Genomic DNA, 17,946 nt, shown 5'->3' with positions numbered 1-17,946 from the left:
ATTTTAAAAAGGGTTAAGATTGATTCAGGCAACTGCTGATGCATCAATCTGACCTCAATGCAAGGCATTTGAACAAATATTGAAAGAAAGAATAATTAAAAACATGGAGGGAAATGGAAAATGGGATAAAATGAAACTTGGGTTTACTGAAGGTAGATTGTGCCAGACTAACCTGATATCTTTCTGTGATAAGATAACTGATTTTTTAGACATGGAAAATGCAGTTGATCTAATCAACTGCATTTGATATGGTGCCACATGGAAAATTATTTATTACAATGGGGATTAGCACAATGGGTTAGGAACTGGCTAATTTGGTGGATGATAACGGGTTGTTCAGAAAAGAGAACTATTAATTGTGGGGGAAGATTCTAGTGGATTTTCTCAAAGATCAATTTGGGGAGTCATTGTCAATACAGAGAATTGGAATATTATACAGGAAACATTGGATGACCTTAAGGACTGTAGTAATAGAAATGGGATGAAATTTAATAGCACAAAGTGCAAAGTCATTGCACTTCCTGACTAATAACAAGAAATTCGGATATGAGCTGGGGGTTCATCAGTGTATTAGCTGTATTAGTTGATCACAGGATGACTATGAATCACCAATGTAATGCAGCTGTGAAAAAGAAAAATAAATATGGTCTTAGGATATATCAGGTGAGGTATTTCCATTAAAAATAGGAAAGTATTAAATGTCATTGTACAAGGCACTGGTAAGACCTCTCTAGGATAAATGTTAAATTAAGAATGAGAGTTAGTTTAAGTTTGGTTAAGGAAATAAATGTGTTGTAAAGAAAGGCCCTAACTAGCAATTAGAAGGAAAGGCCTTGAAAATAATTAATTATAAGGCCAGAAGGAATGAAGTTGGGAGGATATCTGTTTCAAAGAATAATGAGATAAGGGGAAGTTTCTAAAAAGAAGGCGTCTGACTGATAGGGATGACTGCAGATGGTTTTAAATAAAGAGAATCTGTCTTAAAATGAGCCAACATGGCCTGTCCCAACCCACACACCGGTGTTAACACCTATGTGAATCCAGGTGCAATGAAAAAACTGCTAGTCAGCAAGAAGGTGGAGAGGAAAGGCCTAGGGAAGGAAGGAGGTTGTAAATCTTATCGGGAGTAAAACCAGAAATAAGGGTGATCTGTCTCCAATTGATTTTTAGGTGAAGTCAGTACTTGGCAATGACATCTCTTGTTTGTTGAAGAATATAAAAAGTAAACTCTGAAAGGGTTCATTGCTAATACCTGCCTGACCAGGTTTGAGCCGACTAACCTGGATCTAATTACCCCTGGGGTTAGTTTATTTGTAAGTATCTGATTCTTGATCAAATGTTTATAAATGTTTTGTTACTGCATTGGGTATGGTAAATTGCTTATTATTTAGGCTTGTTCAGAGCAATTGTATAAATACCATTTGGCCTTCAGATTTAATAAAGGAATTTATGGTTAAATTAGTGTTGTGGTAATACTCTGTATAAATATTAATAATTCCAACAACCTCATCTGGAATACTGTGTACAGTTCTGATCACCCATGTTCAATAAAGATGAATTCAATCTAGAAAGCTGCAGAGAAGGGCTGCTAGGATGATCAGGGAAATGGAATAACTAATAAAAACAATAGAAAACTAAAAGAGCTTGGCTTGTTTAGCCAGCGAAATGAAGGCTGAGTGGGAATGTATGTTTGTTTATGTTTCTGAACACAGCATGCATCACAGGGTCTCCAATAGAATTACGCAATTATGCAGTTTTAAACTCATCAAAGCTGCGAACTCAGACAGTACAAAACCAGACAAACATAGGCATAACATGTCGGGGGTGGTCATTATAGTAATAAAATAGGAAAAGATGTTCCTAAATAGGAAAAGGAGGGAAGGAAGTGACCAGGGAGTGGGAGAAGAGCTAATTAACCTAAAGGACAATGTCGACACAAGGACAAATAGGTATAAACTGGCCATGAATAAATTTAGGCCAGAAATTAGAAGAAGATTTCTAACCATCAAAGGAGTGAGGTTCTGTGACAGCATTCCAATTGGAGTGTATGGGAGGGAACTTAACTAGTTTTAAAATGTAGCTTGATAATTTTTGTGAATGGGATTATGTTGGGGTTGCCTGTAATAGCAGGGGACTGCACTTGGCAACCCAGGAGGCCCTTTCAGTCCTGTGTCCTATGGTGTTTGATGATATTATGGTTTCAACCATAGTGTGGAAAGAGCTTAGGTAGCTACTGTGTTCAATAGGTGGATGACTGCTAGTGAACCGAAGATCCCTAAACAAGTACATCTTAGCGAAGTTCCTGGTGTTCTGACCCCCCGAATAGAGCAGCAGGCTCGTCAGTGGACAATTGTTGGTGGCCTGATCCCTCCTCCTCAAGCAGTAACTTTGGAGGAGGTTTCTGGCAGCTCATTTCCCCTGGGGGACACCTCGATCTTTATAGAATGCAGAGCAGTGGATCAGCCTTTTCTCCAAAGCACTGGGATCATCAGAGATGATTCTGACCCTTTTGTCAAGTTCCCTTTGTATGCACAAAATATCTGTAAGAGGGATGACACTGGCAGGTTCAACATCCTTTTCCAGGGATAGTGGGATCTTCAGAAGGGGGCTGTTGATGGCCCATACATCTCTTTTAGCTCTAAGAGGATCTTTGGGGAAGCCAATTGGTAGCTATTTCCCTCACATCTTCCAGAGCATCAAGGACATATATTTATATATTGTTTGTATATGTCTGGGCATGGTATATACTTTGTGTATACATAGTGTTGCCCCTTTTTGATCTTAGCAGCTAGTCAAAATTTTAGGTCCTGAGGTTGTTCCAGTGGGGAGTAGAAATTAATTATAGAGTCAGGTATTTTCTTTGATACAATCTTGACAAATTACAAGGAACGTATAAAGTCTTTCTTCTCTGAATGCAGGAGGAACAAAAAACAGGAGATTGCTTATTTGCTTATAGACCCCAGCCTCTTTTGCCAGCCCCTGACTCAGAAATCTAGATTTTTGCAGGGTCATACATTGTGCTTGTTCAGGCGGCCCCCCAGAAAATCCATTGGGAAGTATACAAACAGGTATCTTGAGTATTATTTGGTTCTGGAGTAGTTATTTTTTTATTTAAAACTTTCTTTTACAAGTAAATATGAAGTCATGAGGCCTTCTGGTCGAAAGACACCACACAGGAAGGAGACTTACAGGAAGTTGGTGATTCATGAGAAGCACACACAGACAGAGAAACCCGAAGGTCCTGGTGGAATTGAGAACATGCTTTCGACAGTCAGGAGAGACCAGTCCTCATTTTTCAATATTACCTTGGAGCCTGAATGTATTGTTGATCATTGATTGTCAGTAGGTATATTTTCAAATGTCATGAGCAACTGGTTTGCTGGAGGCTGTCTTTCTTCAAACAAGTCTTGAGATGGTTTGATTCAGGCTGTGATGTACTCCGTATCTAGAATTTCAAGTCCTTTTTCTTAGACACAGTTGAAGCCTGAGTTTGATAACATTTATTACATGCCTTGGCTTACTGAGCTGCAAATGTTACTGATGGACATAAAATGATCTAATCCTAGTTTAAAATCCATCTGTAGTATTTGCGTCAGTCTGCAGCTGTGAAATCCTGTGTCATATCTGTGTGCATAACTATGTTTAAATAACTAATATAATAATAAATTTTATTGCACTTTTCATTCTCAAAAATCTTTAGGAACTTTGGTCCAAATTCACCCACTCTTGGGAGCAGGAAGGTAGTGACTTGCTGTGCCAGATGGACTGATACATTGGGAAGGGGAGAGGTAGTGTTTCCACTGTTGACTTCCTCAGGGAGGTTGCGTCAGAGGTGGACAGCTTTATATTTCATAGAAGCCTCCTGGTAAGAGGTGACCTTCAACACTGGGGTCTGTCACTGAGAAATTTAACATGAGAACTGATGAATTTAATAGATTAGTGACTATAACATTAATGGTGTGACACAAAGAGAAGATTTAAAGGTAGGTCTGTCACCTGTGTTTCATGGGAGATGAAGGCCAAAACTTATTTTTAAGAAGCACCACACCATGCTTTATTTGTGGTCCAAATGATGTATTACAGTCTATCATAATCTGCATGATTATAATCATGATTATCAGCTTTGGAATTTGCTTCCTGAGTCACCACAGTCTGGACCTGTACTCTGCAAAACTCCCCACTTCCCTCAATAGTTTGGGAAGATACAGGCTGGTGAATTGGAAATGTGGGCCATGATCCTACCCTGAGGTCCACCTGGATGGACCCCTGCATCTACCCAGAGCTTGTTGTAGGACTGGGGCCTTAATTCTTTCTTTAGATTTTCAAGATGTGTCTCATACTCCAGATGCCTCCCATGAACTAATAAACAGTTATGTTGTAATGTTCAGCAACATAAAATAAAGTGATCTGTATATTGACCTGCTGTGTGACATAGCATGTAAAGCACCAAAACAGGGAGAAGTGGGTCAGGGGTACCTCTTAAAGTAATGGAGAAGGTGGGCTGGGGCGTCTAAGGCTCTTGCCTCCTGTAAGGCCTCAGCCCCTGAGGGCTGGGTTATTTTACCTAGGGTGGATATCATGGCGGGGTTCGCATTTAGGTGAGGTTTTGGGGAGAACCCCCAGTCTGAAGTGGGGTTAACTGGTGCCTGCTGGGCCCTGCCCTGCAGAGTTTTGTGTGGTTCCCACCATGCTAAGGGAGGTGCTGCTGCTGGGCAGGTCGGGGGCGGGCTCACAGGGCTCCGGCCTTGAACGCGGGGGCGGGTTCAGCGCTCGTCACATCCAGCCTCCCACCCGTAGCGCCTGGGCGGGGCGCGGGAAGAGCCCGATGCGTCCCCCAGCCGGCAGGGGGCGCTGCGCGGCATCTTCCCAGGCAGTTCTGGCCGCTCCCTCGCCGACTCCGCCCCCGCTCTTTCCAGGAAATGTCTCTAGGTGACGGCGGCTCCGGCAGGGAGACGCTGGGCGTAGCGGGGCGGCGGCAGTAACTACCATGGAGCACATCCGCACCACCAAGGTACCCGCCGCCCCCTCCCCGCGCGGCGGGGCCATCGGAGGCCGGGTGCGGGGCCAGGGCGGGTGCGGGAGGGCGCTGTGGGGGGCCGGGGGCAGTGAGGAGCTGGGTGCGGGGGCGTAGGGTGGTTGGGGGTAGGATTGGGGAGGCGCAGCGGCGGCGGCGGCGCCATGGGGAGGGGACCTTTGGGGAGATGCTGCCGGGAGGGTGGCGGGTGAGGCTTGCTCCGCGCCCGGGGCGGCTGGTGAGTCTCTGCTGCGCTGGGAGGGACAGTGGGTACAGACAGAGGGGGCCGGGGCCGCTCTTTGCTGGCAGGATCCTTCCCCACCCCCGTCGGCCTTTGGAGTCGCGGCCGGTTTGGTGCAGCAGGTCTGTGAAATGCAAACAAAACAGAGAGTGGTGAAAATCTCTCCGCAAAGCCACCTCGCCCTCCCTGCCTGTGTTCTCGCCGCTCTGCGCTGACAGGGTTTCCGATGGGAGCGGTCACAGGATGCGTTTTTCCTCCTGTGCCTCCCGGATCACGGAAGGTAGGGATGGAGCAGACTTTCCAGATCAAGTCATCTCATGTCTTCCCCAGCCAGAGCAGGATATAAGGGAAATATTCAGTGTACACTCCATTAAAGGGACTTGTCAGCTGGAAATCTAATTATGTTCAAAAGGAGTTAAAAATAGTTGCCAATAGTTCCCCCCCCCCCGCCCGAGTGTGTTTCTCTGTCAGTTCCTGTGGTTTTACAATCAAATCTTATTTTTTTAAAATGTTTTCCTTTGCTGGGTGAAAGACACAAACAGAAGTCATGCAGAGGAAATGGTGCAAGTGATTGTGCATCTGATAACGTCTTGTGTACAAAGTAAACAGGCAGAGAAATGGAAACTCTCTTCCCCCTTTCTGGTTTTATGGTTTATTTTTATATGAATAGCAGGGAAATTTCATACAGAAATGTGATTTTTAAATTGATGGTTCCTCTTTAAAGATGACCTGCAAAGGGAAAAAACTGGATTTGAAACAATTTTTAGTTCTTTACAGGCCCTGTCAGTTATGTTCTAGCTCTACTGGGAACCACAAACAGTCATCATCCAAGCTGATTCATGTGTGGCGATCCATGCACCAGTGCAGAGCCCAGTTGACTTCAGTAGAGCCCTGCACAGGCATAAAGGACTATACATGCTGGATCATGGCTCTAGTGTAGATAGACTGCCAGCATCTTTAATACCATGTCAATTAGACCTATTCTGAGCAAAGTCAATGACAGTGAAGTGCTGAGTGCTAGTCTACTCTAGTATTTCTAACATTGTAAACACAAATTGACATGAATTAATGTTGCGGTGGGAAATATTTAGAAAATGTCCCTAGCGTAGATGATGATGTCTGCAAAACTACTCCAATGATACCACGAATCAAGAGAGTGAAGGATGAATGAGAGGATATTTAGTAACTTTTTAAAACTTGTGTGCATCTGTTTTCTAATTTCAGTAGGTCATACTTTGGAGAAAGAATGCCTTGTTAAAGATTCATCACCCCTGCCCCATTCAGTTAGTGTGAGAGCTAACAGAATGCATCCTCTGGGACATCTCCAGAAAAACCACTTAGACCAGAGGAGACATTCCAGTTATTTTCCCTATGTTAAAGAAAAGAAGTAAGGGGAATTTAAACAAAACTTTCGGGCCCTTTTTATATGTTATAAAGAAGCAAACGGCAGAAGCAAAAATGTTCCTAGGCTGAAACTACTTGATGTCTGTGTTTCTGTGGTGTATGGAGTTTTTTGATGTGCAGAATGAGTTGTAGTTCAGCCTCCAGCAAGAAGAGAGGGAGTGCTGCTGTCTGCAAAGGCTGCTGAAGACTGCATTATCTGCAAAAAGAAAAGGAGTACTTGTGGCACCTTAGAGACTAACAAATTTATTTGAGCATAAGCAAGTGAGCTGTAGCTCACGAAAGCTTATGCTCAAATAAATTTGTTAGTCTCTAAGGTGCCACAAGTACTCCTTTTCTTTTTGCGAATACAGACTAACACGGCTGCTACTCTGAAACGTACATTATCTGCAGTTCCCCAGAAGCCATCACCTTACAAGCTACTCATTTAATGATCAGGCAGTCTGACCATAAACTGGATTTATAGACATATGAAGGAAGGGGATGATGTCATGTTCCAGTTTTAAAGTACTGTAGTTATAACCAATATTTAATTAAGGGAGCAGGTTATCAGTTTTTAATTTTCTTTATGCATCAGTATAAAACTCATTATGGCTGGGGAGGGTCTGATCAGTCAGCTGCTTGCCAACAAAGCTACATAAATTAAGACTTACTATGTTACACAAAACTAACATACTAGAGACAAGTGAATAGATTGAAAGGAACATTGTCATTTTAAGTAATGTTTGAGAATTTTGTTTTTACTACAGCTAATTTAACTCTTATAAATGAAAGTAGCAATCCAGAATATAGATATTTTTACTTTACATTTGACAGGAAACTGGTTTAGCTGGCTGGATTCACCAATTTCCAAGTAGTTATTTTGGCAACAAACCTTCACCTAGCTCTGTGTAGGCCCAATCCCATCGGAATCAATGAGGCTCAGGATGGGCACAGGATTTGACTGTACAGAGTCAATTGCAGGAATTGGGCCTTAGTTTCTCTTGTCAAAAGTCAGATGAAGAAAGAAAAATGTAATTTTTAAAAAAGGAAATTTAAATTGTATGTCATGAATTTTTTTGAGGGTGCTCTGTCAGAGTCTAATATTATTTTGAAATAATTCCTGCTAAAATAATTCACGTTAAAATGTGGGGTTTAATTGGCAGAAATGACCAAGGTTTGACTTTATTCAATTCAAATCAAAGGACTCTATTCAATTATGAAACATGTCTACTAATGTGCTTGCTTTGTTTATTTGTTTTTTTTTTCAAAATAAACTTTGGAGGATATAATGTGCGTAGGAGTGGAAGAAGGCAGGCAGGCATATACCAGTTGATGATAAATGTAAGCAGATCTATCATGGGAAGTGGGGCAATTAAAATATAAGTATCTTGTGAATCTCTTCTGCATAATAGTTTAGGCTGGACTTTGTTCTGACTGTTATGGGAGGCATATTTACTTTTTTAATCTGACTGCTCTTTGGAGATTTTGTTTTTCCACATGGATGGCATAGTAAATGGCTAAACAAACTATGAATGCTGCAAATGGAATCCTGGCTTGAAGGCAGAACTTATAGTGGGTCTAGTGGCAAGAATGCAGTGACACACAGCTCTAGACCAATGGGCTGGCAGTGAGAACATTAACCTGAAGAGGTAATCATGAAGTTCCTTCCCTTCCCTTTCCAGTCTCAGTAATGAGGCTATTTTATTGTGGATTGAGTTTGTAATTGTAAATTCTCTTTGGAGTTGCCCTTAGTGTTCATTGCTGTTACAGCACATACTGAATAAAATTTTGTAAAGCATCTAATTGACTTGGGAACGTAAATCCCATTCTCTTTCAATTAGATTTACGCTTTGAAGTGCTTAAATTGCATTTGAAAATGGGATTTACGCTCCTAAATCCTTACATACATTCCAAAATTGTATGCATTGTTCATCTTCGAACTAAACATGGAAAATAAAGATAAAGGGAAGTGTGAGTGAGATGGATTCTATGTGAAGTGGGGTTAGGGGAGCCCAGTCCCTGTGCTTCTGCCTCAGTTCCCCCGGTAGTGCCCCCTTAGTGCTCAGTGGAGCAATAACAGTGGTGCACTGGAGCCTGACCACACAGTCACAGAATATTTAAAAAAAGAAAAGGAGTACTTGTGGCACCTTAGAGACTAACCAATTTATTTGAGCATGAGCTTTCGTGAGCTACAGCTCACTTCATCGGATGCATACCGTGGAAACTGCAGCAGACTTTATATATACACAGAGAATATGAAACAATACCTCCTCCCACCCCACTGTCCTGCTGGTGATAGCTTATCTAAAGTGATAATCAAGGTGGGCCATTTCCTGCACAAATCCAGGTTCTCTCACTCCCTCACCCCCCTCCAAAAACCACACACACAAACTCACTCTCCTGCTGGTAATAGCATATAATATAGTATATAATGTCTTCTGCAGTTTCCACGGTATGCATCCGATGAAGTGAGCTGTAGCTCACGAAAGCTCATGCTCAAATAAATTGGTTAGTCTCTAAGGTGCCACAAGTACTCCTTTTCTTTTTGCGAATACAGACTAACACGGCTGTTACTCTGAAACCTGTCAGAATATTTAAAGAGCAGCAACTGTTGGGCCCAGTATTCTACCAAGGAGAACTGTTGACACATGCATCCAGTCGTCTTATCACTGACTCTTAAAGCCATACACATAACTGTGTTCAGCCTGTGGACGGACTTTCCAGTTATGGTGCTCTTGACTTTTTTAAAACAAATCTGAAATGAACTCTACAAGTGTCTGGCCAAGCTTTTGCAATGTACTTAGATACTTACATTGTACAGGAGCGACAGTTTGTCACTCTTTGGTTAGCCTAAGGAAATAGTATGGTTATGCTCAGAAAAGAGACTGTGTGCAAAAATGGCACCGTAGATGTGTTTCTTATGTGTATTCCAATTCAAATCTTATTTTAGTGAAAGAATTCAGTTATTACTTTTTATCTTTACTACTGTAGAACAATACAGTTATGGGATTAATTTCTGCTTCAAAGATCATCAGTACTTCTGAGTCAATTCCACTGTAGGGTCTTTTACTAGTAATACTTGTCAGAAAGAGTACAACTTGGCTGTTGGATCTCAGGATGAGCTTGCAGGTATGGTATTTAGTAAGGGTGTTGAGGGCAGGAAATCTCTATTTGTAACCTGAGCAAACTTGATATGGAGTCATGGCGAGACAGTAAACCTGGAATGACAGAATACCATTTTTAGTTACTCCTCAGAGTTTAATCACCCTTTGAACACTTGGAAGGCAAGACTTGATTGTTGTATTTTTCTTCTGTGATGTACTAGCCATCTTATTAGAGAACATTCAGACATGTCCTTTTTTATGCAGTCTTTGATCATCACTACCAGTCCCAATCAATTACTCAGCCCTCTCCTGTGACTCTGGTTACTGTAAGTAGATTTCATATATTGTTGGGGTGACTGTTTTCTATCCTGCTATTGAAAGCTCTCTAAAATTCTTAGAGACAAGGTAATTTTTTGTGAAAATATTGCTTCCAAACTACTTAGAGTGATGCCCCCTGGCATTTTCTTTGCTGTATATTCTTAGATGTGTTTTAATTTTATTTATATTGCAAATGCAGGCCATCTTTTATATTGTATCCTTTTTTAAATCCCTTTTTCTATACAACTGAGAAACTGACTTGTTTTAATCCCCCCCCCCCCTTTGAGGTGTGGCATACTGTTAATGGTTCATTAGAACAGTGTGCACACAACCTATCCTTCCCACTGCACTTGACTTTTTTTTTTTTTTAAATGGCTTTAGTTGTTTAACAATCAAATCTGTACCATTTGGGGTCATCTAGATACAGTTATCTGTGCCTGCGTTATCAAGGTAATATCTAGGAAATGCAGATGCCTGCTTTGCTGAACCAGGGCTCTATCTATGCTGTCACAGCCACCTCTCCTGGGTGCTGATCCTGCTGCCAGAGAAGTGATTGGGCATTGTGCCATTGACTTTAATGGGAGTAGCATTGGGCCTCTAGCAACACAGCTCTAACTTGGCACTAATGAGACAGTCCTGCCAAGAAATAATGACAGGTTTCAGAGTAACAGCCGTGTTAGTCTGTATTCGCAAAAAGAAAAGGAGTACTTGTGGCACCTTAGAGACTAACCAGTTTATTTGAGCATGAGCTTTCGTGAGCTACAGCTCACTTCATCGGATGCATACCGTGGAAACTGCAGCAGACTTTATATATACACAGAGAATCTGAAACAATACCTCCTCCCACCCCACTGTCCTGCTGGTAATAGCTTATCTAAAGTGATCATCAGGTGGGCCATTTCCAGCACAAATGCAGGTTTTCTCACCCTCCACCCCCCCCACACAAATTCACTCTCCTGCTGATGATAGCCCATCCAAAGTGACAACTCTTTACACAATGTGCATGATAATCAAGTTGGGCCATTTCCTGCACAAATCCAGGTTCTCTCACCCCCCTCCCAAAAACCACACACACAAACTCACTATCCTGCTGGTAATGAGGACTACAGAGACCAGCCTTTCACTGTAGTCCTTTTGTGTTGTGGTATTTCACATATAGGATCATGTAACATATAGGATCATGATTTGTTTCTTGTAAAACAAACTCTATGGAGTTTGTAAAGAGCTTTGTTCACTCCAGCTAAATTGTGGGCTATCTAAAACCCCTTTTTATGATATATTCCTTTATTGGGGTTAAGGATGGGAAGATTTTTGGTTGGGTGCCAGCATGAGAAATCTCTCCCTGCAAGAGCTTTCTAGTCTAAAACAACTCCTCTGCCATTTTAGGAGAATGTCTTTTTGCTGATAGGTTTCAGAGTAGCAGCCGTGTTAGTCTGTATTCGCAAAAAGAAAAGGAGTACTTGTGGCACCTTAGAGACTAACCAATTTATTTGAGCATAAGCTTTCGTGAGCTACAGCTCACAAGCTTATGCTCCAATAAATTGGTTAGTCTCTAAGATGCCACAAGTACTCCTTTTTTTTGCTGATAGTAGCCCTTGTTTCCATTTTACTGGGAGTTTCCAGTTCGCTACCAGAGAGCAAGTCATTATACCATGACCTAGGTTTTGGAGGGTGGGAACAGTACAAAGCGAGAATGAAAATGAAGTCAGGGCAAGCTGGTCCGTGGGCTCTGACAGGGATACAGAAAACCTCAGAAGAAAAAAAAAGATGTTAATTCAGTACTAGAGATCTCTACATAATAGGATAATATACTTACTATTGTTTGAGGATTTGCTGCTATACTTCAGTTAGACTTGGATGCTACAAGTTTTCTACTTTAGCAAATTATACCTCTTGCTTTCAAAACGGTTCTTAAATACACCAATCAACCCTAGTGGAAAGTAATCCCTAATACGTAGCAGAACAGAAGGTGACTCTTTATTTGAAAAACTTCAACATTACAGATGAGAATTGAATCTACTTATGATCCTAACCTTGTGTCTTTATTGTGCATTGTCTTGAACAGACAGGATTACCTAGGTTATCTAGCTAGTCTTCGTGGCAAATCAAATTTGTTTGCTATTGCTTGCTTCCTAGTATTTGTCCCATGTAGTTTTAACTGTGCAATGCATTTGAGCTTCCACCACTTTCAAGATTATTCCACAGGCTGATAGATCTCACTGTCAGAGAAGGTTTTTCACCCTGATGTTCAGTCATTTTTTACTTCCTGTAAAATGTTTGTTTTTTCCCTCTTACAGGTAGAGCAGGTGAAATTAATAGACCGTTTCAGCACCAGCAACAAATCATTAACGGGAACTCTGTACCTTACAGCAACTCATCTGTTATTTATAGACTCTAGCCAGAAGGAGACTTGGGTAAGGATATCAAATGCATTACCTTGTAGCCTGAAAATACGCAGCTTCTCCAAATGTGTTTTCTTTTCCTTTTTTTTTCTTGTGCATATGTAATTCAAGATAAATAATTAATTGGATATAGTTTCTCTCATATTTTCCCCTACTTCATGATGCACACAAACAATAAGGAATAGATCCACAATCCGTACTCTTACTGTGCACCAGTGACCAGGCTTAAGTGCTGCATCTTGTCATTATGGCTAATGTCAAACACGGGTGTCTAAAATAAATCCATATTATTTAAGCACTTAAAAATAGCTGCCTGATTTTCAAAGGTGGGAGCTGTGGGTGCTTGGTATCTCTAAAAATCAAGTAATTATGCACCTAATTTCCATTTCTTGTCTATTCAAAGATGGTCATGCCAAATTAGTTCTCCATTTGTGTGTGTGTGGTGACTTTGTTTAGATCTCTACCTCTTTGACTTTCTGTGCTATCGGATGAGAGGAGATTGTTTAGTGATCTAAGCATCAGGTTTAACATATCTAGATTTCCTTGAACTCCAGGTTCAAATCCTTGTAGCCTTAAATGAGACAACAAAACCCAAGGGTCTCAGTTCTGCATGAACACTAAAGATCTTGTAGGTTTTTCAAAAAGGTATGAGCATCTCAGCTATGACCGTAGTCCTGTATCCTGGTTACCTGCTTGGCTAGCTGCTGCCCGTGCTCTCAGAGGAATCTGTGCTTCAGTGTTTCTGTGGATACAGTATATAGTTTTGAAGAAGCTTTGGAATCCTTCACAACGAAAGGTGCTGTATATGTGTGTTTAAAAAAAAAAAAAAAAGTTCAAAAGCACTGATTTACTTCATTTTAACATCCTTGAAGTCAGTCCAGTTCTATCCACAGTACAACTTCTATTGAACTAAATTTATAGAAAGAGTATATATAAGAGCATCTTTAATCATTGTTAGTATAGTAGAACCCCATTTATCTGAGCCTACATTATCCGGCTCTCCATGTTAACCAAACCGAACTCCCTGGTGGCAGGGCTCAGCTCCCACTATCAGCCCTGGGCCCTGCTGCCAGGGGTTGAAGCTCTTTGCCTGTTCTCTGGATTATCTGGATTTTTGATTCTGATTTGGCCCCGGTCCCAATTAGATCGGATAAACTGGGTTCCACTGTATAAAATTCTGTTATTGAAATCTAGTCCCATCCTCTCAAATACATGTCTTGCAAAATGCTTTCTTAAACTCCTGTCTAATTTTATTTGAGTCTTAAGAGGAGAAAACAACTGTGGTAGTAAGAGGACTGAATAGTATGCTCCCTTCAGTGTCTCAGATGAAGCAGAGTGCATCTGTGGCTTTCCTGCATAGGGGCACAGCTGTTAAATCACACATGCATTTTTCCATATTTGATCTGTTGTGTTTACATGTCTGTATAAAATAATTTTGTAAAATTCCTATATTAACCTTTTCTTCCCTCAAAGGACATGTATTATGGTTGAGGTGGTGGTTTGGTGGGGGAGAAGTTGTATGGAACTGACTTTGGAGTTTAACATCTAGATGATCCAGATGAGTAGCTGTAGAATAATTCATAGTAGATCTTTCTCATCTCTCTCTTTTCATCCTGTTCCCCAGGAACAGATTATGCTGCCTCCTAGCTCACACTTGTGTGGGTACAGAGAGGCTGATTCTAGGAATAGATGTCAGAAGTAAAGAGCACGAACATAAACTACAGTTATAGGCATAAATGTAAGGTAACCATCACATTCTTCAATAGAAGGTCCATCTTCTGCATATTAAGTAGTGGTCCAACTCCTTAAAACTAAAGTTTGAGGAAATCCCTTCCTGCAAAAGATTCCATGTTTTCCTCCTGACCTGGGGTGAAATGCTATATTTTTTTCACAAAAACGGGTTTCAAGAAAAATTCTGTTTCTGGAGAACCAAAACTTTTTAGCCTTCACAGCTGCTGGCCTGGAATAATCTGGCAGAAAATGAAACTGACAGCAGGCCTGAAAGGCTCTTGTCAAAGAGCAGGGTGCTCAGCCTTTGTGTCTCTCCCTCATACCATCAGCTCTGGTGTTGGAGAGGCCGAAAGCTAGGGTGTTCAACCTGAGCAGCCCTTCTGTAAAATTGTGTCAATTTCACAGCCTACAGAAGGAAAGCAAAATTGACAAAAGCCTTCTAGACAGGGAGCTGAGGAACCCTCATTTTGATTTTCATGACAGAAAATTGTTTTTTTTTTTTGTGTGTGTGGCAAAAATGAAATTTTCCTATGGAAAAATGTTTGATGCTTTGAACTTAAGAGCACTCCCAGACATGGAAAGCAACCAACTGCATATCTTCCCAACACCTAAATGGATACAGCTTTTCAGCCAACAGAGCTTTATAGAAAGTGCCTGCCTTTTTGAAGATTTACCTTTGCACTATGTGTGAAGAAAGAGATTCACTTGAAGTTTGTGACATACTGGTAGTCCTTTGAAGTTTAGGGGAAGAGAAGGAGCATAATTTCAAATAAATGGTTAGGATAGGTTGACCACAATAGGTCAGGGATTTCTTTAACAAATTAAACCTATTGTATTAGGATTTTTGACTAGCTTGTTCAGTTACGTTTAACAATTACTTTGTCTCTTTTCAAGAGTATATTTTAAAGTGCTATTGATTAACATCTTACAGTAAGACTTGAATTATGAATTCTTGTGTGCCATAGATACTACATCATCATATCGCTGCAGTGGAGAAACTTGCCTTGACTACTTCAGGCTGCCCTCTTGTGATCCAGTGCAAGAACTTCAGGGTAGTTCACTTTATTGTTCCCAGAGAAAGGGATTGTCATGACATTTACAACTCGTTGCTGCAACTGTCAAAACCAGGTATGACTTTCAAGTGCACAAGACCTTGCAGTGTATGTTTGTGCCACCATTCTGCAAAACAACTCTGGGCTTTGTGCTATTTCTGTTATTAAATGTGAGGCTTCTATAAAGTCTCTGAAATTGAGCAGCATAAACACAGAAAAACATTGATCTGTTGTGCATAGTTTTGGTAACTGTTATTCTGTAGTTTTGAGTGTGCTGACATACGGGTATGGGAGAAGGTGAGATCTTAAGTGATTGTGAAACTGCATTTATAAAAGTCACTGCTGGTTGTCACATCCCTCGGGGTATAACCTAGACTGTGGGACCACTGAGTCCCCTTAAACTTTTCAGCCTGGGCTGTCTCTCACAATGTTATGTCAGTGATAAGCAGCAAACCCGTCCAGGTGCTGTGATCGCTCAGCTATCAACTTGTGGAGAGACACACCCAGCTGAGTTGCATGAATGCTCTCTAAACCATTCATGGATTATACAGAGGGAGATTCCAACCAATTCCTCCAGCCCCCAAGCCTTGTACCCTAGAAATGTCTTCAGCAGTGTAAAACAGTACAGACTTTGGGGTGGGGCTGGGGATGAGGGATTTGGGGTGCAGGAGGGTGCTCTGGGCTGGGATCGAGGGGTTCAGAGGGCAGAAAGGGGGATCAGTGCTGGGGTGGCTCAGGGGTGCAGGCTCTGGGCGGTGTTTACCTCAAGCAGCTCCCGGAAGCAGTGGCATGTCCCCCTTCCAGTTCCTGCATGGCCAGATGGCTCTGCGGACAGGGCAGTATGCAGGTGCCAGCCCTGCAGCTCCCATTGGCCACAGTTCCCGCCAATGGGAGCTGCACGCAGAACCCCTCGGCTGCCCCTAAACGTAGGAGACCGAGGGCTGACATGCCGCTGTTTCCAGGAGCCGCAGCATGCGTGTGCATACTGGCCCCCAGGCCCCCAACCCCGCTCCTTCACTACATAGTGAAGCTTTATGAAACTAGTAACAAACACTTTGAAAATGAATGCTGAAATTTTGAGAATAACACAGTAGTGATCCTTGTAGGTTTATAACTGGTTTTTGTCATCTTCATATCTGATCTGTCCAAAAAACTTTTTCTGTATTTTGTTGTTTACAACAGTTCTAAATATTAAATCTAACGTATAAACTGTATATCAGATCAATCGTTAGGAAAATTTTGTCTTTTTCCACTAGAAAATGTAAGATTTTTTTTTTTGGCTTCTAAAGATTGCCACAGTTTTGGACCTGCATTCATTTCTGCCCTCATCTTTTAAAATTCTTCCCATTCTTTGAGCTCCTACTAAGCTTTCTACTGACTACCCTTTATCTCCAGGGGTCTCAAACTCCCGGCCTGCAGGCAATCTGCGGCCCACAAACCTCCCTAATGTGGCCTGCGGGGCTCCAGCAGTATTGTGGCCCTTGGCCCCACCTGCCACCCCCGGGCACTCCCCCCCATTCCCCCAGGCTATTTACATGGCCCAGGGCTCCGGCAACGCAGTGGAGCTGAGCGGCATCTGCCTGCTCACTTCACATGTCTGCTGGCCCTTCCCTGTGGCCCAGGGCGGGGCTGTGCCTCCGCGTGCTGTCCTTGCCCCAGTGCCCCTGTGGCCAATGGGAAGCTGCAGGGGTGGTGCCTGGGGTAGCAGCAGCGCACGGAGGCCCCCCCCGCCCACCCTACCTTAGAGCCCCAGGTAATCGCCACACCCTCCGACCCCCTCCCGAGTCTGCACCCCCCCACCCAAACTCCCTCCAGAGCCCAACCTCTCACCCCTTCTGCACCCCCACCCCCTGTCCCAGCCCAGAGCCTGCACCCAGCACCCAAACTCCCTCCCAGAGCCCGCACCCCTACCCCAGACCGCCTCCCCCACCCCAGAGCCTTAGGCAGGTGGGGGGCGGGTTCTGGGCGGCATGAGTGACATTATTGGCCCGCTGGAAGGATTTGAGGACTGGCACTAAGGTAAATGGAGTTTGAGACCCCTGCTTTATTTCTGATCCGCTCCTAACTTTGTGCTACTCTAAATGTTGCCCCTTAAACCTTGAAGATGTCCCAGTTGATTTATGGCTAGGAACCTCCCTATTCTGTAGAAAATACTGAAACCTACGTTCCACCACACTTACCTGTGCTGATGTCCATTCATCGTTCTTTGTCAGTTAACTTGTGTGACTTCAGATTGTAAACTCTTTGGGGCGGAAGTTACATACCAAGTAAAATATTTCAAAAGCACCAAAGTGGCTTAGTCTAAGTGACCTAAGCATTTTTGAAAAGTTTACCCACCATGAATATTTATAAAATATCTTGCCCTGTCACAGAACTACAAAGATAATCATCAGATGATGAATTCAACTATTCCTGCCCTTTTTCTGACAATAATGACACTGGGATCTGATTCCATGCATAATATCTTGTTTTCTTGTTTCCTTTAGCAAGCTATGATGAATTGTATGCCTTCTCTTACAATCCAAAACAAAATGAGTCTAAGCGGCTGCAAGGCTGGCAACTCATTGACCTTGCAGAAGAATACAAGCGGATGGGAGTGCCGAACTCTAACTGGCAGTTGTCCGATGCTAATCGTGATTATGAGGTAAAGGATACTAGAGAATCTGTTGCAGTGGAGAAAACATGTTTATTTTTATGCCTA

At 42.3% G+C, this 17,946-nt stretch overlaps 1 protein-coding gene across 5 annotated transcripts in view; it reads left to right on the top strand.

Moving 5' to 3' along the window:
- Positions 1–17,946, top strand: part of MTMR6 (myotubularin related protein 6) — a 37,825-nt gene that overhangs the window by 1,844 nt on the left and 18,035 nt on the right. The window contains exons 1-4 of one of the 5 annotated variants that reach the window (XM_048846023.2): positions 4,888–5,011; positions 12,358–12,474; positions 15,159–15,321; positions 17,732–17,889. In XM_048846023.2, the coding sequence (XP_048701980.1) occupies positions 4,988–5,011; positions 12,358–12,474; positions 15,159–15,321; positions 17,732–17,889 (462 nt within the window). In that variant the 5' untranslated portion in view covers positions 4,888–4,987. Of the gene's footprint in view, positions 1–4,887; positions 5,057–5,305; positions 5,536–10,047; positions 10,069–12,357; positions 12,475–15,158; positions 15,322–17,731; positions 17,890–17,946 lie in introns of those variants that run through there. The other 4 variants (XM_048846004.2, XM_048846013.2, XM_048846032.2 and 1 more) reach the window with 4 other exon arrangements.

The sequence above is a fragment of the Caretta caretta genome, chromosome 1 (genome assembly GCF_965140235.1).
Source record: "Caretta caretta isolate rCarCar2 chromosome 1, rCarCar1.hap1, whole genome shotgun sequence".
NCBI lineage: Eukaryota > Metazoa > Chordata > Testudines > Cheloniidae > Caretta > Caretta caretta.
This window is presented reverse-complemented; position numbering and strand designations above follow the sequence as displayed.